The sequence below is a fragment of the Egretta garzetta genome, unplaced genomic scaffold (genome assembly GCF_000687185.1).
Source record: "Egretta garzetta isolate BGI_Z169 unplaced genomic scaffold, ASM68718v1 scaffold45, whole genome shotgun sequence".
NCBI lineage: Eukaryota > Metazoa > Chordata > Aves > Pelecaniformes > Ardeidae > Egretta > Egretta garzetta.
The window spans coordinates 12318040-12341088 of NW_009260028.1; the positions used below are offsets into that span (position 1 = coordinate 12318040).

Consider the following 23049-nt stretch of genomic DNA (forward strand, 5'->3'; position numbering starts at 1 on the left):
CAGCTTTCCCTAGTGTTCCCGCTGCTTTATACTATGCTGATTTCTCAAAATAGATTATACATGATGAAATTCAGAAAAGGCTGCGATTTATATTGGCTTAAAATTCTCCATTAGGTTTTTGATATCTAGAAGGCTAGTTATGGTAATTACTTGTCTCTGTAATAGATAATTGCTGATTCAAATGTTAGATTAGAAAACATTATAATAACTCGATAAGAATATTTACTTAGCAGCTTCTCTTATTTGAAGAGCAGCAATTAACAAAGACAGAGTGAAGAATTTGCCACGTTGTGACTGAAGGTATAAGGGGAAAAAAAAAAATCTACAGGGAGAACAACTCGGCAGCGTATCTTCCACGTTTGTTAACAGCCTACCATCGCACGGCTTTCGGAGAATCTTTGTTACACATTCTGAAGAACACATAACGTCACAAGTTCATAATTGTGTTGCCAAAAATTTGAGAGGATCTTTGTTACGCATTCTGAAGAACACATAACGTTGTCACAAGTTCATAATTGTGTTGCCAAAAATTTGATACCAGCTGTAGAGTAGATGGCTCAGCTTCCTCTTGGAATTCGCTTCATCACTTCATTTTCACGAGATCAGTGGTAAGTCTTGAAGTACCGTGGTGATCTTTGTTTTGGACAATGTGAGTTTGTATCTTGGGGAAGAAGATGCTATTGCCTTGCTCTATTTTTGCTTTTTCATTGTTTAATATCTACAGCAAGAAAATACAGTCAGTTGTGTAATAAATAAATATTGCTGACATTTTAAAAGTGAGATACTTTGTTGGGGGAACCCAGACAGACCCTTACTAGTCAAGTGTGCTAGAGAATAAAGCCTTTTGTCCTTTACTTTGCAAGGTAGGTACATATTTGAAGGGATAAATTTCAGATTTTTATTTTCAAACTCCTAGGTGGGAGGGGTGCTCGAGGTTAGCTTTCTTTTCTTAACCGGAAGTATATTTTCTCCCCTGTAATTTGAGGTACAATATACACATGTAGAATTACAGTTTTAGTTCTTGCTGCTGTAATATTAAAAAAAAAACCAAACAAAACCAAAAAAACCCCAAACCAACCAACCAACCAAAAAAAAATAACGAAAACCAGAACCTCTTTGCTTTAGGAAAACTAATCCTGGAAGTTAGATGGCATCAGTTCTTGTGCTTTCTGAGATAGAATACTGAGTCAATTGTGTGTGAATAACAAAAAAATAACAAATGACAGACCAAGCGCTTCCCATTTGAGCAATTTTATCACATGCTTTCCCTAGTAGAGCATCAAGGAAAAAATCATTTCAGTTTTATCACTTGCGAGGATGTTTTCAGTTATGGGGGTGAATAACTCAACTTGTGGGATAACTCACTTTTTTTTTTTTTTTTTTTTTTTTTTAAAATGTCTCTGTGAATATGCCAGAACTATAAAACAAGACCCTTGTTATGTAAAAGGTTATAAGGCAGAAAACAATTGAAAAAAGGTTAATTAAAAATTAGGGACCATGGTAGGCTGTGTGATATCACATCTTGGTATGTATATGCGTACTTTTATTTACAGATGTTAATTTTAAGATCAAGGCTAGAAGGAGCTGGTGGGATACACTCTGATCTCTCTGTTGTTAAAAACACAAATCCACAAAATGCTCTCCTTCTTAAACAACTGAAATGTGCCACAGGTAGAGAATAGATTAGATTAGATTATCCTTGTTTAACGCTTGCCGTGACAGGGAGTTTGAGATGCCCTTTTAATTCAGGTGAACCGCAGAGAAAGACCCAAGTACAAAGGAAAACTCCTTCCCAATCCCAAAGCTGGTTAATTATGTTATGTGCTTCAGCGGACAGTACACACAGTCAGTGTCAGTCCCCTATCTGTCTCTAGAAATGGTTGATTTCTGTTGTTCCAGAGGAAGGCAAAAGTAAAGCAAAATCCTAAAAGCAGTAAGGAAAGAAAGAAGCAGTAAGGAAAGAAAGAAGCAATAACCCACAGTAGCCAAACTGACAGTTCATAGCACAGTCATCTATGTCCTAATCGTACCAGAAATCTGGATGAGACAGTGAAATGTGAAATCTGGTCATCAGTATGTTTAATGTTGAACTGCCTTTTAATAGCCCCCAAAGGAAGGTTGTAAACCAGGCAGATCAGCTCTGCGGACTCCAGAGCGCTGCTACGTTGTCCTGCGTGCTACCAAGCTCCCTCCCAAAGCCAGATCAGAGCAGATGTTGTAAAGCAGCGTAACTGCTCGGGTGGTTCTTCAGGCTGTTAGAGAACATGGAAAAAAAGTTGTCTTCCACTATTCCAAGGTTACCAATGACTTGTGTAATGTTTTTATGTAACTTAGTGCTAAAAGTAAATATGAATAAAATAATTTTAAAATATGCTTTTTTTTTTTTAATTGTAGGTATAGAGCCTTCATTTTCTCTCTCACTTTTTTGTTGTATGCCAGCTTCCATTTATCAAGGAAACCTATTAGTATAGTTAAGGTAAGCAAGGTTGCGTCCTTGTTTAAACATTCTTCCACTCCTGTCAAACAGGGAACTAGTTGTCTTTTCCAGTATTTCCTTTTGTGAAAGGCAGTGTTTAACTTAGTATGGTTTAAAAGATGAAAAAATTGATACACCTAGAACATGGTGACATTTACTTGATAAACTTTAGTAAGACCACACCTAGAATATTGTGTATACATCCAGTCTTTGGGCTTAAGGCTTGACACAGCTATGCATACACTTAATTCATGTGAATTAATCTAATTATAGATATTTAAGAGTTTACAAGCTTACATTCATATGTTTGAGAAAAGTTGCTCATAACTGAGTCAGACATCATAAAATTCTACTGACATTTACAAAACAGTTCCATGTACTGTTGGGCATCATAGTCATAGTTGTCTGTACACTTGGGACTCTGTTCCCAGTGAAGCCGGTGGCAAAATATTATCTAATCCTGTGTTTGTTAGTTTAATCTTTGGCCTGTATGACTTGCCAAATATAAATCAAATCCCCTGGGGCTGTATCGTATATAACTGATGAGTGACAGTAGGCAAAGCAGCTTGGCATTAGTGAAGAATTTTGAAATTCTGCAGTATGAGAAACACCAGTTCACTACAGCATGTTGTTTCTAACCACGTAATTACTCTTTCATGCAAAGGTGGCTTCACCCAGCAAAATACCAAACAGTTAATAATGGTTAACAATTTTACTCATTTCAGGGGATTTAACACAGGTTCATACAGAGCTAGAATTGTTAAATTTGTTGCTGTATGGAGATTAACATTCACAAGTGAATTTTCCTTTTCCAAATTTCCTTTTCTTTATCAGGGAGAGCTGCATAAGCATTGTGCTGCTTCACATGAAGTTGAACTCAACACATACAAAGAATATGCTGCCCAGATTCAGCCTGTCAAAAAGCCATCTAATGTATCTCAGTGTGGTTGGGAGCCGTTTGGTAAGGGTTGCTTTTTTGATTTTGTTTTTTTCTTCTATAATAACAAGCTGGTATTCATAATTAGATTATTTGCCTCTTGCTATTTCTTCTTCATGTGCAGAGGGATTCGGGAGATCTGTGTGGGAGGGGTGTTTTGTTTCCATGTTCTCAGTGATTTTTTCCAAAGAAAGTTAAGTTGTGAATTACCTATGTCTTTCCTACTTAAAGTCACTTAAACAACTGACATTTTATCTGCTATAGCTATGAGATGATTTCAGTAGATCAGATCAGTTTTTAGCCAGAAAATGGGATTTGTCTTTAGAATCTCTATTAAGGAAAAAAAGGGTAAAGAATGAAATAAATCATTATAATTTTCTGCTGTTTTAATTCAAGGTCCAGCAATCACTTAAACTTGATGTTTTATCTAAGTTAGAACTTTTCAGAGGCCTTATCTGCCAGAAAGTATATTTTTCTACCCATTTTAATGGAGAAAAATGGGACACTATTGCAGAATAGAGTTGACAACTTACCGAAGAGCTTATGAACCTGGCCTTTCACTTAAATGGAAAAAATATTTGCCTACTTAGAATTGAATTTTAATTTAATTGTATTTGAATTTAATAGAGATTTTGAATCATTCCTTGACCGTTTTATCACTACCAAGAACATCAGCGAAGTAGAGTAGTCCATTCTGTCACTATGCCAGTCCACTCCAGTCTATCTAGCCATCCATTCTAATTATTCTTTAATTAGCAATTAAAAAAAAGTCCTACTCTGTTCAAGGATAATTAAAGATCTGAGCTGTGGGTTTTCTCTGGACAAAATTCTGTGTATTAACTGCCTGCTACAAGGTAATCAGTCTACTGAAATTATACAGTCCCACAGGTTTCCAAATGTATTGGGGTGCAGTTGAACTTGGTTGCTGTTTCTCATCCGTGGACCAAGGGGATACTGACTTTGCTTGTCTAAAACACGAGTTACCTTTCTTAATGGAGGCTCCTGCACTCCAATGTCCTCCTTTTTCCATGAACATACAGGTTATTGCAAAGCTACCCTTTTGGGATGGCACTCTAGGCTTGTTTTCAGCTCTGTTTTTCTGGCAACATAGCTGGCAAGCTGGGAGTAACCGTGAAAGGAGGAATGCTTTAATAACTGTGACTTTATTCTCAAAGTCGGTGGCAATTGTGGCTCCTTGCAAATACAGAAACTGTCTTTCCTGCTATGAGCTCAGGTCTCTTGAGGCTGGATTTGGTGTTTCTATCTGGGTGGAGGCCCTCCTGTTCCCTCCATCCTGCCTGCAAGTCCCATTTAATTGTGATTATGGTCATTTGCTGTACAGAGCAGAATCCTGAGTTTGGTTTTGGTTTTTTTGTTTTTTTTTTTTTTTTTTTAACCAAGACTTTGTCTCTGTGCCTTACGAGTAGTTAGAAAATAAAAAGCAAAAGGCTTTAACCATCAAAAAATATATATTAAGCTGATTCCTTAGCAGCCTATACAAAGGTGGATTATTTTTTTTTTTTTTGACTGGTAGGACCTCACACATTTGCAACACATCTTTCCACTGTTAATGAAGTCCGTTAAAGTTTTCTTTTGTCTAAGGACCTATAAGGAAAGGGCACCTTATTAATAGCTGATGTTTCTTCTCTTCCAAATGCTGTTTTGAATAAGGTGGAATTAAGAAGGGGCCTACCGATATTTTCCTAATGTTACAGGCAAAAGATTCAGTTGTAGAGGGGATTTGTTCTGCAAAATGCATTATTAAGTCTAAAAGTGCCTATTGAAAATTAAACGTCAGTGCATGTTCACTAACATTCTTCTTGTAATATGTAAAAATGGTTGGGAAATTATTGGTACATTTAAACTGATAATTTCGTTTGCAAATTATCTTAGATAAGAACAACTACAAACAGTTACTGGGAGCACTGGATTATTCGTTTCTGTGTGCATATGCAATTGGAATGTATTTAAGGTAAACCTCGTTCTTTCAGAAACCTGCTTTATTGCTTACTGTTTATTTGTGAGGCTGTACTACTTCTGAGATACTGTCCTTTCCTACTGTAAAGTTTCTGGTGAAGAGAGTGAGAACTTGGTTGCTGAGGAAAAAAAACCACATCACCCTGAATCCTTGGTGGTGTCATACCTGTTGGTATACAGAAGGCTTCTTACCTGCACCCATCCTATCTGCTTTGTGCAGGAATACTTTCCAACTTGCAGCCTAGCCTATCTTTCCTTCATGTGGAATATGAAGGAATATATGCTGGAATATATGTCCTCGACTTTATCGGTCTCCAGCTTGCACATATAGACTAAACTGATTGTCCTGGCTTTCTCTGTAGTCACAGGACAGAAGCAGACACCTCCTAAAAAGTAATCCAGAACCCATCTTAAAATGTGCAATATTAGCTGCTGTTTGGAGATGCTTCTTTTTATTGACCAAAATCAGAACCTTCATAACTAGAATCATTAGGAAGGAAGACTAGTCTCACTTTAAATGGCTGGAGACATGTCCTACCTTATGGGTCATTTGGAAAATGGCTCTGTAAGTAAAAGACTTCTGATGTGCTCCAGGTGAGTATATCCCTGAAAGGTGGTTGGGCAGATGTCAGCACTTGGCAATTAGTGAACACCAAAAGTTTGGGTTTTTCTGTCAAGTGCTAAAAATTGCTCATTTGCTGCTGTGAAGAAAACAGCAGTTACCAGTAAAGTTTCTCTTCAACCAGAATTACACGCCACAAAATATTCTTTATTTGTGAAGGCTTGGGGTATGATCTTATTTTTAATTATTGCCTTTCTTTTTATTTCCTTCCACATTCCAAGTGGAATAATAGGAGAACGGCTACCTATCCGGTACTATCTGACAGTCGGGATGCTTGCTAGTGGATTCTTCACTGCAATGTTTGGATTGGGTTATTTCTATAATATACATAATCTGTGGTTTTACATAATGGCACAGGTAGGCACGATGTTATTTAGGTACTCTTGAGTTTCCATGGTGCTGTTTAGTGTTGTATTGTGGTTTTTTCGGTTGCAAACAATGATTTGTGGTTGGATGGGAGGATGTAAATGCTGGCATACGTTGTCACTGACAACAGGCAGAGGTGATAGAGTGGATAGCCCCAGGTTTTATTTTTTAAAAATGTTTTTTTTAATGGAAGACATCTTTGAAAACAAATTAAAGTGTTTCAGCCTATGTCAAATCAGTGATCAAATCTTTGCAAACTCAAGTGTGGGCGAGTTTTAAAACAAATGTATTTACTTCTGTCAGTCTGCCAAGACCTGAGTGACGCATCCTGGCTTTCTCTGCAGGAAAATTACATTTATACTGCTAATGACGAACAGTCTCCCACACTGGTGTGGCTGAGAACAGGCAGCTTCTGTAACAAGTTTTGTTGTGTGGGATTTTTTAGAGCACTTGTAGATCTAATCAGGTGTCACAAGAGTATTTACCATTGGCCTAAAGTGGAATTTGTCAGGACCAGGATATTGTTAGCACTTCTAAACTGTTTTGCACAGGTCTGCACCTTGCACTGCTGCTTTCTTTGTGTTACTGCAGTAGCACTTTCACCACTGGCGTGTTTGCATGACATTGTGCAACGTGGCATGCAACGATACTAACTTGGGTACTGCAAGCTTTTATAACCACTTCACTGAGTCATCCACTTAACCGTGTCACTGCCCCAGCGCTCCTGGCTTATGTGATTTCCAAGACAGGAGCTGGCTTCTTTAGGGTTAAGCTATCTATCTCTACCAATGCTGCACTGCATGACGTGGTCAGTGAATCCACCAAGGGTGGTCTTGCACCACCAGCCTAATTGGGTTTTGTTGGGTAGAGTGAGATTGTTTCGTTGCATGTTCAAATGCTCATTATGCATGTGGATTATTGCACTGTGATCTCTGTGTTAATGTGTAATTCTAGATAGGGAGCTTTTTAGGAGTTGAGATGAGTTAGTGTTTTGATCTGTGCAACATGGAGGCTGAAATAGTTTGTACTTCAGCCTGAATATAGTAAGTTAAGTTTCTCCTCTTGGTTTATGTACAGGTATCTGTTAAGCATTTTAATGTTCAAAATTATCCAGTCTCCGCTAAAGTTTTCTTTTTTTCTGCTTTGCTTGATTGCAAACATGCTTTGCCGGATGTTCAAATTGTGTAGGAACCTGACTTATTATAGGGTATGTTTGTTTATTATTTTTATATACTTGCAGATAGCTAATGGGTTGGTGCAAACTACTGGCTGGCCGAGTGTCGTTACATGTATTGGCAACTGGTTTGGAAAAGGAAGGTAAATAATATGTAATCCAAAGTTTTTCAAGTACAGATCAACACATTCTGGGCTGTAATATTATAGTAAATTTAAATAGCTTTCTTTTGCTGTAGTGGTTTTTTGGGGTGAAACAAGCAGTTAGGTCTTTGAGAGGAGCTTCCCTTGTTATGCTCAGTAGTTGATATATCTGTTTGAAATGTTATTTCTCACGTCAAAACACTGTTCTGTGGTAGCTCTTTAGTCTGATGTTTAATTTTTCAGATGAAATATTCCAGAAGTGAATTAAGACTAATTCCTGCAAATATTAAGTCTAAACCCACTTTTAATGAAGGATGTTGTTATGCCATTTTAACGTGGGATTTCCCATGTTTTCATTTGTATTGCAAAGCAGTTGTCAGGGTGCAACTCCAAAAGTACCTGCTTGTCTAATGTCTTTTTTTCTAACACACTTACAGAAACTTGAAAATTTAATTTAAAAAAAGAAAATACACATGGCAACTGATTTAACCTTTCTTTTTGTCACTTTGTTTAAATCATCCTTTTTTTTTCCTCCTTAATCCTGCATAGAGAGCACTCATAATGTTTCTTTTGTCACACCATACAGGAGTTTTCCATAAATTTTGCAAGACTAGCATGCTAAATCCATTGGCTCTGATAATGGTTGATGCATGTAGCATATAGTGCTGCTACTGTAGTACCATCCATTGTAGATACATACCATTGAATGAACATTATTGTCAATTGGTTCAAGAGAAGGACATACGAAAATTAAGTATATGCTTTCTATATAAAATTATGGGATAGTTAAGAAGATGTGGGCTCAGACTGGTTTTCTGTAGTCCGTGCAGCCTTTTTGGTGAATGTTGCAAAATGCAGAGAACGATAACCATCGTACAACACTGAACAAAATTGGCAAGTCTGTGCAAAACAAATACATTTATTCAGATTTTGCTTTGGGCAAAAGCAACAACTTTTACTTTTAGGAGGCCGCATAGTGGACTGGTGGATAGGGCTCTGATTTGAATGTCAGCGATCTGGTTCTTGTTTTCATTTTGCTATAAATTCTGTGAAACATGAGCAGACCTCTTAGATCTTGTCTTCAGCCAAAAGGAAAAGATTTGGTTTAGTTTGAATTAGGTTGCTCCAGGTAAACTGCTGAGGGCAAGACAGTTTTCCCATGTCTTACAAGGGAAGAAAAAAACCCTATTAACTGTCATGACTTCAGTAGGATTTTTATGGTTTATATTAGCTCAGTTAGAGCTCTTCTACAGCAACTCTAATCTGGGGTTTCCAGGCAGACAGCAATTTCATGTGTCTGTTAGTCAAGCTGATGCCGGTGTTATCTTCTACTAGTGCCTAGCAAGTCCAGAATTTGATCAGAAAATACTGAATTTGCTCTAGCTAACCTGTACAGATTGTTTTCTTCTGCATGATAAGTCTAATGTATCCTGAAAGCATGGATTATCAGTGCAATGTGTTTGCAGGAGGACTTTCATTCTCAGAAGCATCAGACTTAGTGTGCACGTGCTACACATCATCATGCATCTGTTTTTATCAAAGAAACTATCCAGAAATATGCAAGCCCTAGTGATGCCTTTAAATGCAGGATGAGTGCTGTTATGCACAGAGAAGTATTTAGAACACTTCTGTTAATATTTAGGTGCCTTGAAATTGCCAGATGAAAGGCTAACACAAAGAAGCGGTCAGTTAAAGAACAGTAAGATTAAAAATATTTCACTAACACCATGGATGAAAAGTCATTTTTATACACTTTTCTCAGGATAGTAATGCTTATTGTTGGAATAATAAGAAATGTTTGTGTGTTTTGGTTTTTTTTTTTTAAATGCAGGAGAGGTTTGATCATGGGAATCTGGAATTCACACACTTCAGTGGGAAATATCTTGGGATCCTTAATTGCTGCTTATTGGGTGTCTACGTGCTGGGGTCTCTCCTTCGTGATGCCTGGCGTCATCATTGCTGTGATGGGGATTGTTTGTTTCCTGTTTCTTATTGAACGTAAGTGGTTTGATGGGATAGAACCATGGAGGGCTCATTATGGGGGAAGAACAGCAGCTGTTTAAGCTAAATGACTCAGTGCAAAGTATATTCCTCAAGCTATGCCAGTACTTATAAAAATTCTTCTTAGAACACTAGATGGAGGAGAACTTCTGTGCATCTAGAAAGCTCATATGCCCAGACTGTGGCGTACCTGAGAGTAACACTTCAGAATTCAGTCCGCTGCACTGTCATTAGTTCCCTGTCTTTATAAATTGTTCAAGTTTATCTTAGAATGTCCTACTTGGCTGCAGTGTATATACTGTGCTGTCACTCAACCCACGCCATCCATATTCTGTGCTATGAAATACAGAAATCATCTGATAGAGCAAGTTTTGTCACTTTAAACTCAAAATTAAAAAGGAATGCCCCATGTTGTCCCTACCTAGACCCAGAGATACTAGTACGAATGATTGTTTTACCGTAACTGGCCTACCTCAGGAAGTAAAAAGTTCTTCAGATATAACTAGAATGCTGTAATGAGTTGTACTGTCAGAATAGCACTTAATGTGGTCGTAGGATGGGAAAGGGTACCATGGAGCACCCTCTTCTTTTTCTCTAACGCTACAGTTACACATTTCTACCAGGAGTACTTCTGTGTTATCTGTACTGTTGGTTTATTGTTGGTAAATTACGCTACTAGTTAGATGTTTTAAGAGATATTCATTGTCCTTGTTTTTACTATTAACTATGCATGGTATTGTATTTCAGATCCGAAAGATGTAAGTTGCTCCTGGACACCATCCAGTGTAAGTGAATGCGTTTTCTATTTTGATTTTTGTCTCCTAATACACATGTTTATTATGGGCATTCTGGAAATTGGATAATCTGCATGGCCCTTTTGTGCCAGGCTGTTGTAACTGACCCTATACCTGAGGGAATGATTGGTCTTCTGTGTTTCACTGGTAAACCAGTAGCTTACTTTCTATCAAAGCAATGTGAATCAAGAGATGAATGAGTTTGTTTTAACTGAAGTTTTGGAATAGATAATACAGTAAAGCAAGTAAAAACTGTTCATCTTTTTTTTGAGTTTTCTTACTTTCCTCCAGTCTCCTTACTACAGTAAAGCAAGTAAAAACTGTTCATTTTTTTTTGAGTTTTCTTACTTTCCTCCAGTCTCCCTGGGCATCTTCAGAACATTTTGACCTATCTCCTGCCGTTGCCTTCTTTGCTTAGGTGTGGCATAATGAGATAGCTGCCAACCATGTCCTGTGAAGGGTCTCACTGTTTGTAGAACCCTGTATTAGGCATTGCATGGCAAACAGCCCTTTTGCTGACACAGTGTCAATGAACCATGCATCTTATGGGTTTGGGGACGGAAGGTGGGATGTTCCCTCCAATAGAGGGAAGGACAGTAGGAGCACATGGCTACAGCAAAGAGGAAGCAAGGGATGGATATGAAGCTGAAGTGAAGAGATTGGAGCAGTCTGTGACAGTGAGTTTAGTTGTAATATAATATGGTCTTTATTTAACCAAAGCTGACATTAATGAAGAGCTGTGAAAAGGAGAGTGAAATAATCTGTGCTTAGCAGTGTGGGTCACATGATAAATCAATACTTTAGTTTTTGTGGATTCACAGAATAACTTAGTTGAGAAGGAATGGGACCTGTGGACTTTATATGGTCCTACTCTCTGCTCGTACCAGGTCTAAATCTGACATAAGATCACATTGCTTAGGGCTTGCATGTCAAATTTTGAAATCCTCAAGGATGGAGATGCTGTTTATGATTTTTTTTTTTTTTTTAATATACAGTTAGTTTATAGAATGTATCAATCACATGTTTTACTGGCATCAAGGCAGTAGGTGTTGCTATGGTATGAGAGGCTATACTTCAAGGACTTAAATTTTGGCAAGGTAGTGAACTTCACCAAGCTGTAAATATACTGTCACACACACACAAACTGTGGAACACGCACTGCCTGGATCACAAGGGAAGATGCAACTCTCTTGGCGTAAGAGTTTGAAAATCCAGCATCAGAGACTGACCATGTAACGCATTGTTGAAGCAGGATTGAAGAGTGGGGGGGGGGGGTGTGCAAATGTCTAAGCTTTCTTTGGGTTCCTGAACATTGCGTGTATACTTCCTTGTGCCATCGTGGCAGTAAAACTCATAACTTTTTTAATTGTTTCTAAAAGGAAAGCTTTCTCTTTAAGTGTTAGCATAAGATTGTTCAAACACTATTTTAAAATTAGGTTGGAAGTGGTTAAGTTCTGGTATCAAGGTGTTTGCCGAATGCTTTTGAAACAAAAGTTCATAAGACACTTTATGTACTCAAAATTAAGTGATGTAGAAAGCCGTGTCAATGGCAAAAAGATGTGCCTTAGAAAGCTTTAGCTACTACATGAGAAGACAATTCCTTTCTTGCCTCATGTAGCTGTGATCCAAGAGGAGGGAGGTAATCCAAACAGAACGAGAGAAAAATAAAAAGGAAAGGGAACAAAACAAGAGCATTAGGAAGACCAGCTGTGTATAACTTCTCATAACAGAATGTTATTTGTAGCCCAGTTTCATTTAGGAATGTGTTCATCTCAGTTTCATCTCAGGTTCGTCTCAGTTTCATGTTCCATAAGACTCTGGTATGTGTTTCTCTCTACTGTAAGCAAAACCTAGAGCAGCGTGTTGCTCCAGGCTCTTTCTCCTTTGGATCCCAGGGACCTGTGGGTAATCAGGTCTGCCACATTTTCAACTAGTTCTTTGGAAGAATAGTAGGGAGAGATTGGCAAAGAAGGTCTTAAGGTTTCCCATGTGTGAGGGCACATCAGGGCTGTTGCAAAAGGAGGGAAAATTGGAGGTAAAGTCCCAAGGGAATCCCACATATGTTTTCTAGTGCTAGGGGGATTATACATGGAGATTGTCTACACATGTGAACTATACCTTTTAGCTGCAAGTCTCGCAGGTGGATGATTGCTGGTTTTCTACCACCTCTCCAATAGTTTCAGACAGATGGCTTTTTACATTTTTAAATGCTGTCTTCTTGAGTAGTGACTGAAGGCGATTTTTCTAGTCTGTGTTATCTCTTCTTTACCAGTTAATGTTTTTTTTTTTTCTTGTCATATGAAGTACTCCTGATAAAGCTTTTGAATATTTTCAGTGGTCTGTGGAACTCCTGTTCTTAGTTTGTTACTGTGAGATAAGGTGTGCTCACAATGTGCTCTGTGCACTGGGCCTGCTGGTGACAGACGGAACTCAGCTTTCTCAAAGGGGGAGAAGGGTTCTTGCTCATGAGTTGGTGGGTCTCATTGAGAGGGCTTTAAACTAGGTTCTAAGGGAATATAACCAGGCTCACTAGAGAGGAGCCTAGGGGTGGCATGCCAATGTTGGAGGTGAAATCGATAGCCCAGCTCAAGTGCATCTACACCAATGCACGCAGCATGGGCAGCAAACAGGAGGAGATGGAAGCCACTGTGCAGCAGGCGACTTCGTTGCCATCACGGAAACGTGGTGGGATGCCTCTCATGACTGGCATACTGCAATGGATGGCTATAAGCTCTTCAGAAGGGATAGGCAAGGAAATAGAGGTGGGTGGGGTGGCTCTGTATGTTAGGGTAGGGAGTGTTTTGATTGTACAGAGCTCAAGGATTGCAATAAGGTTGAGTGCTTATGGGTAAGGATGAGGGGGCAAGGCCAACAAGGCAGATATCCTGCTGGGAGTCTGTTATAGACCACCCGACCAGGATGAAGAGGTAGATGAAGCATTCTGCAAGCGGCTGGCAGAAGTCTCACAATTGCTAGCCCTTGTTCTCATGGGGGACTTCAACTTAACAGACGTCTGCTGGAAATACAACGCAGCAGAGAACAAACAGTCTAGGAGGTTCCTGGAGTGTGTGTAAGATAACCTCCTGACACAGCTGGTGAGTGAGCCTACCAGGGGAGGTCCCTCGCTTGACCTGCTGTTTACAGACCGAGAAGGACTGGTGGGAGAGGTGGTGGTCGGAGGCCGTCTTGGGCTTAGCGACCATGAAATGATAGAGCTCTCAATTCTTGGCAAAGTAAGGAGGGGGGTCAGCAAAACCACCACCATGGACTTCCAGAGGGCAGACTTTGGTCTGTTCAGGACACTGGTTGAGAGAGTCCCTTGGGAGGCAGCCTTGAAGGGCAAAGGGGTCCAGGAAGGCTGGGCATTCTTCAGGAAGGAAGTCTTAGAGGCACAGGAGCAGGCTGTCCTGATGTGCCATAAGACAAATTGGAGGGGAAGATGACTGGCCTGGCTGAATACAGAGCTTTTGCTGGGACTTAGGAAATAAAGGAGAGTTTACCAGTTATGGACAAAGGGGCAGGCAATGCAAGAAGAGTACAGGAATCTCGTTAGGTCATGCAGAGAGAAAATTAGAAGGCAAAAGCCCAGCTAGAACTGCATCTGGCCACTGTTGTAAGAGATAACAAAAAATGTTTTTACAAATACATCAACAACAAAAAGAGACCCAAGGAGAATCTCCATCCTTTATTGGATGGATGGGGCGGGGGGGGAACATTGCCACCAAGGATGAGGAACAGGCTGAGGTACTTAATGACTTCTTTGCCTCAGTCTTTAATAGTCTGACCAGTTATCCCCAGGGTATTCAGCCCCGTGAGCTGGAAGGCAGGGACACAGAGCAGAATAAACCCCCTATAATCCAGGAGGAAGCAGTTAGTGACCTGCTGTGCCACCTGGACCCTCACAAGTCTATGGGGCTGGATGGGATCCACCCAAGGGTACTGAGGTGGAGAAGCTTGCCAAGCCACTCTCCATCATTTATCAGCAGCCCTGGGGAACAGGGGAGGTCCCAGATGACTGGAGGCTTGCCAATGTGACGCCCATCTACAAGAAGGGCCGGAAGGAGGATCCAGGGAACTACAGACCTGTCAGCCTGACCTTGGTACCGGGGAGTGTTACGGAGTGGTTTGTCTTGAGTGCACTCACAAGGCCTGTGCAGGACAGTCAGGGGATCAGGCCCAGCCAGCATGGGTGACTGGTTTAAGCTTGAGTCATATTAAATGTCTACCTGGACTTCAGCAAGGCCTTTGACACAGTCTCCCACAGCATTCTCCTAGCGAAGCTGGCAGATTATGGCTCAGACAGGCACACTCTTCGCTGGGTAAAAAACTGGCTGGATGGCCAGGCCCAAAGGGTGGTGGTAAATGGACTTAAATCCAGTTGTTGGTTGGTCACAAGCGGTGTTCCCCAGAGCTCAGTCTTGGGGACAGTTCTGTTTAATATCTTTATCAGTGATCTGGATGATGGGATCGAGTGTGCCCTTAGTAAGTTTGCAGATGACACCAAATTGGGTGGGAGTGTTGATCTGCTTGAGGGTAGGGAGGCTCTGCAGAGGGACCTGGACAGGCTGGATCAATGGGCCAAAGCCAATTGTGTGAGGTTCAACAAGGCCACATGCTGAGTCCTGCACTTTGGTCACAACAACCCCATGCAGCGCTACAGGCTTGGGGAAGAGTGGCTGGAAAGCTGCCTGGTGGAAAAAGACCTTGGGGGTACTGGTTGACAGCTGGCTGAATATGAGCCAGCAGTGTGCCCAGATGGCCAAGAAGGCCAACAGCATCCTGGCTTGTATCAGGAATAGCGTGGCCAGCAGGAGCATGGAAGTGATCATGCCCCTGTACTCGGCACTGGTGAGGCTGCACCTTGAATACTGTGTTCAGTTTTGGGCCCCTCACTACATGAAGGGCATCGAGGTGCTGGAGCGTGTCCAGAGAAGGGCAACAAAGCTGGTGAGGGGTCTGGAGCACAAGGCTGATAAGGAGCAGCTGAGGAAACTGGGGTTGTTTAGGCTGAGAAGAGGAGGCTGAGGGGAGACCTTATCATGATTTACAACTGCCTGACAGGAGGCTGTAGTGAGGTGGGGGTCAGCCTCTTCTCCCAAGTAACAAGCGCTAGGCCGAGAGGAGATGGCCTCAAGTTGTGTCAGGGGAGGTTTAGACTGGATGTTAGGAAAAACGTCTTTACTGAAAGAGTGGTCAAGCATTGGAACAGGCTGCCCAGAGAGATGGTGGAGTCGCCATCCCTGGAGGTGTTCAAGAACATGTAGATGTGGCATTCTGGGGACATGGTTTAGTAGGCATGGTGGTGTTGGGTTGACGGTTGGACTTGATGATCTTGGAGGTCTTTTCCAACCTTTATGATTCTATGAATTTTTCATTTAATTCTCTTTCATTTCTTAAAGGTAACTTCTGTCAAGTATGAGAATATTTTAAGAGACTCCTAACAGGAGGCCTTTTTTTCCTTAGCTTTTATGTAGTTCGGAAATGCTCCCATGAACACTTCAGTGGCTGTTTAATATACATAGAGTTCACCATCCTTTCCCCCAGTCCCAGAAAAGGGCCAGCATTTGATTTAATCTCTAGGACACCAGCAAGATCACTGCTCTAGGTGCAGTCTCGTTGTGTAGGGATGCATTTGACCTTCTGTTTCCCTGGAAACCTTGCTCTCCAGAGCAAAAGGCATCAATTCTTCCTTATTCCATATATTCACATCTGCATATCTTGTAGGAGGTTTATAAAAGTGCCTCCTCACCTGCCTTGGACCTTTTTCAGATTAACATTTGCCATTGTCTTGGGAAGCTGTATGCCATTTCAATTGCTCACATACCTCTCTTCAGACCTGTGTGGTCCGCAAAGTACAATGGATTCTAAATCCTTAATGAGTAGGGCTCACAGCTTCTGTTCTCTGCAGGGAGGGTGGGTTTAGAAGTTAAGGAAATGAATAAGGTAAGAACAGAAGTTCAAGAAGATCCCCTACAAATGCAGATGTGGTAATGACAATGTCTGACTGTAAAGAAAACTGCTAATTGAAGGAAGGTTCATGTAGTAAAATGACTGTGTTATTACCGGGAACAAAGTATTTCAGCTGTGTTGTACAAGGGGTAGAACTTGCTGGCAGGCATAAAATGCTAGCTGTCCTTTTTTGCTCAGTCATTTCAGTGACAACATGAACAACCTGTGTGCTTTTACAAATAGTTAGGAATGTTTTTTCTAAGACATTAAAGAAGCATACGCACTTGCTTTGCTCATAAGGCTGCAGTATGGACAGATGTCTTTGTTAAGTGCAGGCAGCTCTGCCAGCTGGTGCCAAAAGCCGAACCTCATTGTGGAAGAATGAGGCCAGTTAAATTTAAGCACAACTAAAATAAATGCTCAACATGAGGGAAGGACTTACGATAGATTTATATTAAGATTTATATATCAGATTAATGTCTGTGTGATATCACTGTCTTGATGAATTTGATCTACTGTTTATTTGCAGCGTGATCATAAGCTCAGTATTTCTACAGAGTTTGTAGTGGTGAGTAATCTGATTTCACTGAGTTGTCCAGAAGCACAGACAGAGAGCCAGACACAGAGCCTTGAATGCGTGGTTCTTACTCTTTATTCACCTTTTTTGGGGGGCTGTGTTTCGTTTGCTTGTATTCACCTTGGCTCCGATTTGTGAATCTGAAATTTTTTTCAAAACAAATATTTGAGTACAGTAAAGTGCCTTTAAATGCTAGCATTGGAGGCTTAATCTATGACTTTCCAAAAGGCTATACCTATGACAAATGCAAGCAAGAAGTCAGCGTGCTTTCTTAAGCATTGGTGCACTTTCATAATGAAAGTTAAAGAGCAGATTTAATGGCATTTGTGAAATGTGGTGGTTTAGAACTGTTTTTATTGCTTTCCATCTTTTCTCCCTGTACCTTTTTTTTTTCCATAGGTAAACATGTTAGTTGTAGCATGTTCATACAGACCTGTCTTTATGTTCTAGGAACTTTCTTTAACCTGATTTTGAATTTCCAGGAAACTTAGATCTCTTAAACTCCTGTGGTAAAGTGCTTCTGCATTTAAAAGATACCAGGCTGCAATTTTTATCTTCTGAAAAGGAGAAAGAAGACTAAGTATTAAATGTGCAGCCTCTCAGTCTAGTCCTTTTCCCCAGACATTTCCTCTTTACCACAGTAAATCTTATTTTTGACAGTCAAATGAAAAAATCTTTCATTTTTTCTATGCTGAGCTGCTGAGTAAAGATGTAGATGACTTGTCTCTACATAATGGGCTTTCTTCCCTGCAGATTATTGTAAATCATTTTATTGACAAGAGCCTAATTTTCTGTGAGATAAAATTTTAAAATCTGTTTTATCAGCCCCTGGGGGGTTGAGTGTTGTTTGTTCATTTTGGGGAATGCATGCCCAAGACTGCTTGCACCTCAGCTCCGTGTTGAGCAGCAGAAATACTTTAGTTTATCCTCAGAAGTTTTTTGCCTTCTTAGAAGGATTTGGTTGATGAATAGCAGTTTGTCTAAAGAATACTGCAATACAGATCCTTGTATTTTTGCTGGGGAAGAATTACCTAGCAATTAATTTTGAATTAAAATGTTCAGTGAGGATGGGCATTCTTTTTTTATTTGTGGTGGTGGGTTTGGGGAGTTTTATTTGGGGCAGGGTTTGGTTTTTTTGCTGTGTAACGTGGCATCCAGAGTGTCATTAAACACTTAAAACAGTTCATCTCTGAGCAGCGTGCAGTGCCTCTTGTGGTCTTAGCCTAAAATGTAGCTTTTTGGCTCGGTTTTGGTACTGAGCATGCTGGAGGTGCTCAGACTCTTCGTTAACCCTCCAGCCCACAAAAGCACAGTCCATTTCTGGGTTAGAACAATACAGTGAGCATAAGCTAAAAGAAAGGGATAGGGAAATGAAGAATCAAGGTTTTCCTGAAACAAATCAACTTAGGTAGTTGCTACTAGGATCATCTGCTTATGAGAAAAATCTAAGTTTGCAATGGCAATGAAAGTTCAGTAGAGGAAAAAGCAGCTAAAGATGTTAAGAATGGCATGACTGCTCTGAATTCAATATGCTGCTTCTGCATAGAAATGGTATGAAGTTAGCCTTCAAATAAATTTGTGATTGCATTTAATGTACATTGCCGTAGGTCTGCAGAAGAACATTAGAAACCCAAAATACACAGTCATTAAATTAAAGATGCTTCATTTCGGGTTATGTTTATGTAACAATGCACAAGACACTGTTGCAGAGAAATGGTTAACACTAATGTAGTCCTTTAACAAACAAACTCCATAGTTTTGTTGCTTGTTTTTTTTTGTTGTTGTTTTTTTCAGAGTTCCAAAACCTTCCTGAATGGTGCATCTCGATTCGGAGTCCAGATGCCAACCTTAAATGCGAAGGAAACCAGCAAATCTCAGGTAAAATATAAACTATTGTTGTGAAAGGATATAGAAGATTTACTAAAGCTCGCTTGAAATATTTACAGTAGATTTACTATTGATAAAGCTTGCTCTTCCTTTTATTATGCTGAAATCTACTTCCATCTTCATACACAAATGTAACTTCAGGTGAGGCAATTAAGCATTGTCTAACATAAATACTGCAAACCGAGCTGAATAAGGTAGCATGCTTGCTCAGTTGGTCTTAACTTGTGATCTTCATAAAACTCCAGCAAAAGTAATGCACTACAAAATATTCTAAAGATAGCCCATTTGAAATCTTTGAACTATTTACTGTGTTTGTCCCCTCCTTGCAGTCTCGCTTCTCTCCCTTTTTGATGTAATAGATGTATGTACTTACGAGATGGAGACAGAGAGTTCTAAATATGAGCAGTTATTCACAGAAATCCTGCCTAAAACTTGTAACCGTAAGTGCTGGTAATTCTCACTGGAAACTGAATTCTGGATTTGTCCATTTGTGGGCAAAAAGACATTTAATCTTGTGATGGACGTTAACTGAAAATTTCCATTGGAAATTTTGTATTTGTATTCAGTACACTTGGTACATCATATCTTGAGAGGGTAACTTTTTTTTTTAAAAAACTTCTTTCAGACTTTTACAGGAAAATAGAAACTTCCTGTTCTTTTCATCCTTTGCCCATGGAAGAATAATCAGTGTTGATGAAAAGGGTTTGAAATTTTTGTGAAGGAAACACTTTACTCAGAATTTTTCATCAGTCCAGCTTAAACCCCCTCTGTACTGAGTTTATTCATGTTCATTTTGAGCTGCCCAAGAGCAGTCTCCAGGTCCAGAAACCATTTGTCAATATTATTTCACAACCAGCTGGAAAGTAAAGGAAGATGTAAAAACATGGAGGTGTCTTTAGACAAATTATGAAGACAATTAAAATATAGTCAGCAAATTAGTAGACAAATATTTCTCTTCTAACTCTGGTAGTAACTCTGATTGGGACCCTCACTGTCAGCCTGTGCAGAGAGCCTACATGGCAAGTGGGCGAGGAAGACGTACCCCTTCGCACGCTGAGCCGTGCTGCCTTGTGAGCAGGACAGTGTGACCACACGGACAACAAAGCCCGAGGGCACTTGCTGGCGATCCCGTCTATTCCTTTTTTATTTTTTTTCTCCATTCTGCCATTTGGGTTATGTGTTTGTAGTGTGGAGGCCTAACAAAGCTTTAAGAAAAAATTTTAAAAAAAAAAAAAAAAAAATCCTTGTTTGTCACTGTTTGGGACACCCCTGGTTTTCTGCCAGTGACAAAAGATAATCTTGTTCAACTCCACTTTGACAGGAGAATCTTTCCTTTTGAGAGTGGTTGTGTTGCAGTTACGCTGAGCTGATTATCGCAGTCAGCTTTTGTGCCTGTACAAACACCAGATGTTTTGCATTTATGAGCTGGTCTCCTCCAAGCACACTGGAATGGCAGCCTTTACTGATTTTTCATCGACCTCTTCAATTACTCTAAAAAGAAAGCAAATATTCAGGATAAGCAGTGATTGAAAGCAGAATGTGATTTTGGCTGCATGACCCAAATACCTCCGTGTGTTCATTACTACTTATATCAGGTTGGCCTCTTAAAAAAATTACACAAAATCGAGGCATAATGAATCCTTCCCCAGAGATCAGGAGTCTGCCATATGCCTAATCACACTCCATGACAAGCTGGCAAGGCTGAACAATATTATCTCTGCCAAGCACAAACTGCTGGTTTTATTTATCATTTAGCTATGTGCAGTATAAAAATCCCATATTGTCGATAAGAGTTTCCAGTGTGAGTTGCTAAATAAGTTATTTGGACTTTGGTCATTTTCACTTCAATATTGAACCCTCTCTTCTTGAATAGGCTTGGAGCTACCTGTCTGAGGTAATGCTGCTCGTTTCTCAGACAATCCTGGTTAGGGTTGCTGTGCGAATTGAGCAAGAGATATTCAATTAAGACACTACCTAGACATGTCTTCCACTGAATCCAGTGGGGAGCTTCACTGCTTAAGGCGCTCTCTTTTCGCACGCTCTTTTTTTCTTCCCCCTCTCCCACCTCTTTTTTTAATTTTTAATGTTAATAGCTGGTGGTTTGAATTGCTACTGTTAAAGTAGTTCAAGTTTTGAAGTTGCTCCAGTACTTCAGAAGATAAATACTTACAGTAATGATGGAGCATCTCGCGTGCCATAGCATGGGCTTGCAGTGCCATGTCAGAGGTCCCTAGATGTTTTTCCTGTCTTCTACTTAATGCTTCATCGAGGTGCAGGGTCTCCTGCAGATCCTGGATCCCATCTACCAATCCTGTGCAAATATTTTGGATGCTGCATGGCAGCTTCTGAAATTATGCTGTCTGGGCTCAGGTGCCCAGATGGTTCCCTGGTGTCTTCTCCTAAATGAAGTTCTTTAAAACCAGAATTTATTTAGAATCTCTGGGTGTAAAATAGCAGAATTGAATTTGTCCAGTGCTTGATTTTTTTTTTTTCTTTCTTCGTCCATCAGCTTACCAAATATTAATCAAAAAATTTTAATCTTTGTTATAACTACTGGAAATGGAATGGCCTGCCATTCTATCCTTACTAACCTACAGCCAAATACATATTTCAGGCTTAATTCTTCACTAAGGCTTTATTCAAATGCACACGAATTGGGAGAAAGACAACAGTATGTAGGATACATCCATAGCTAGTAAAAATACACAGCTAGGTAAGCTTCTCAGCAAGCAGGTGAAAGTGAGGATAGCTACATCCCATCCTTTTTCTGAGTTGGAAAGGAGGTACCAAGAACTATTTATACCTAAAATTTCTTTTTCTATGTACAGCTGTAAGATGTAAATTTCCAGTTCTGTTCTGAGAGTTCATGTCAGTGTGGTAGATGGATAAAAATAACGAGATACACTTATGGCTAGACTGGGATGGCTTGTTCTTCTTGCGTGATAACTTGCTCCACAAGTATTTTTAGCAGCCAGTGGAAGTATTAAGTAAAATCCTTCCTAGTGCTAGAAAAGAACTCAGAATTCACAACTGTAGGTAATATTGGTAAACTCCAGGCTTTTATAATTTGTGGATTGCAATGCACAGGTGAAACAGATGTGAAAAAATAAGTGATTGCTTAGCATAAAGCATTCAGTATCCATAATTCAATTGGAAAGATGGCCTGTATTTAAATTGGTGAATAAGGTGATGTTACAGAGTCTGAAAATATTAAGTCTGGGCTTAATATTTGTACAGGAAGAAGATAATACATGCTTTTATGCAGAAATGTGTTGCAGTACTCTGTAGATTGTCAGTTTTAATTAGACCACATTTGTGTAGTGGGGTAAGGGAAGACTGGAAATTGGTTTATTCCATTGAATTTTACTCTAATATGTGTTTCTTTTCAACGTGAAACTGTTCCACGATAGAACAGAAACTTAATTCCATAATGGAGTGCATGCACTCAACATTAACAACCGGGCTTGTTTCACCTGATATTCTGTATATACTCTACTCGCACTATGTACTCTGTATATACAAATCAAGATATTATTATTAGCTGTAACTTTCTGTGATAAGACGGATAATTTTTTTTTTAATTATTTTGGAATTACCTGATTCCTTGATGCATGTTTTGATGCGTTGTTCCTTTCTTTTTTGTATGGTGTTGCTGGGGCAAATTGCAGGATCCAGAGATGCAGCATTTACTTATTGACTGTGAAAATTGCAGTGTGACATTGAACTCCAGCTCTGTGGTCACCGGGGAAGGTAGACATGGGACATCGGCTATCAGCTTCCTTGGGGCCTTGCGAATACCTGTGAGTACATGTGCTGTTCTTGCCTGTTCCTCTAAGAATTAAGTTTTGCCTCAGAATTTTATTTCCATGAAGTTCTAGATAGAGCAGTAGATGATGTTAACTTTGCATCACAAGCTTTGATTGGCAACTTTGGTGTATATAGGCTAAAGCAGATTCTGGTGGGCTGAGGCCAACTGTATGAGGTTCAACAAGGCCAAGTGCCGGGTCCTGCACTTTGGTCACAACAACCCCATGCAGCACTACAGGCTTGGGGAAGAGTGGCTGGAAAGCTGCCTGGTGGAAAAGGACCTGGGGGTACTGGTTGACGGCCGGCTGAATATGAGCCAGCAGTGTGCCCAGATGGCCA

At 40.0% G+C, this 23049-nt stretch overlaps 1 protein-coding gene across 2 annotated transcripts in view; it reads left to right on the forward strand.

Annotated features, from left to right (window-relative positions):
* Positions 1-462: 462 nt before the first annotated feature.
* The window catches only part of SLC37A1 (solute carrier family 37 member 1), a 38771-nt gene continuing 16184 nt past the window's right edge, over positions 463-23049 (forward strand). For both annotated transcript variants that reach the window (XM_009640930.2, XM_035896450.1), the window contains exons 1-10: positions 463-608; positions 2395-2476; positions 3311-3437; positions 5307-5385; positions 6234-6369; positions 7619-7695; positions 9527-9693; positions 10444-10481; positions 18811-18894; positions 22572-22703. In XM_009640930.2, coding sequence (XP_009639225.2) covers positions 553-608; positions 2395-2476; positions 3311-3437; positions 5307-5385; positions 6234-6369; positions 7619-7695; positions 9527-9693; positions 10444-10481; positions 18811-18894; positions 22572-22703 — 978 coding nt within the window. In that variant the 5' untranslated portion in view covers positions 463-552. The remainder of the gene's footprint in view (positions 609-2394; positions 2477-3310; positions 3438-5306; positions 5386-6233; positions 6370-7618; positions 7696-9526; positions 9694-10443; positions 10482-18810; positions 18895-22571; positions 22704-23049) is intronic.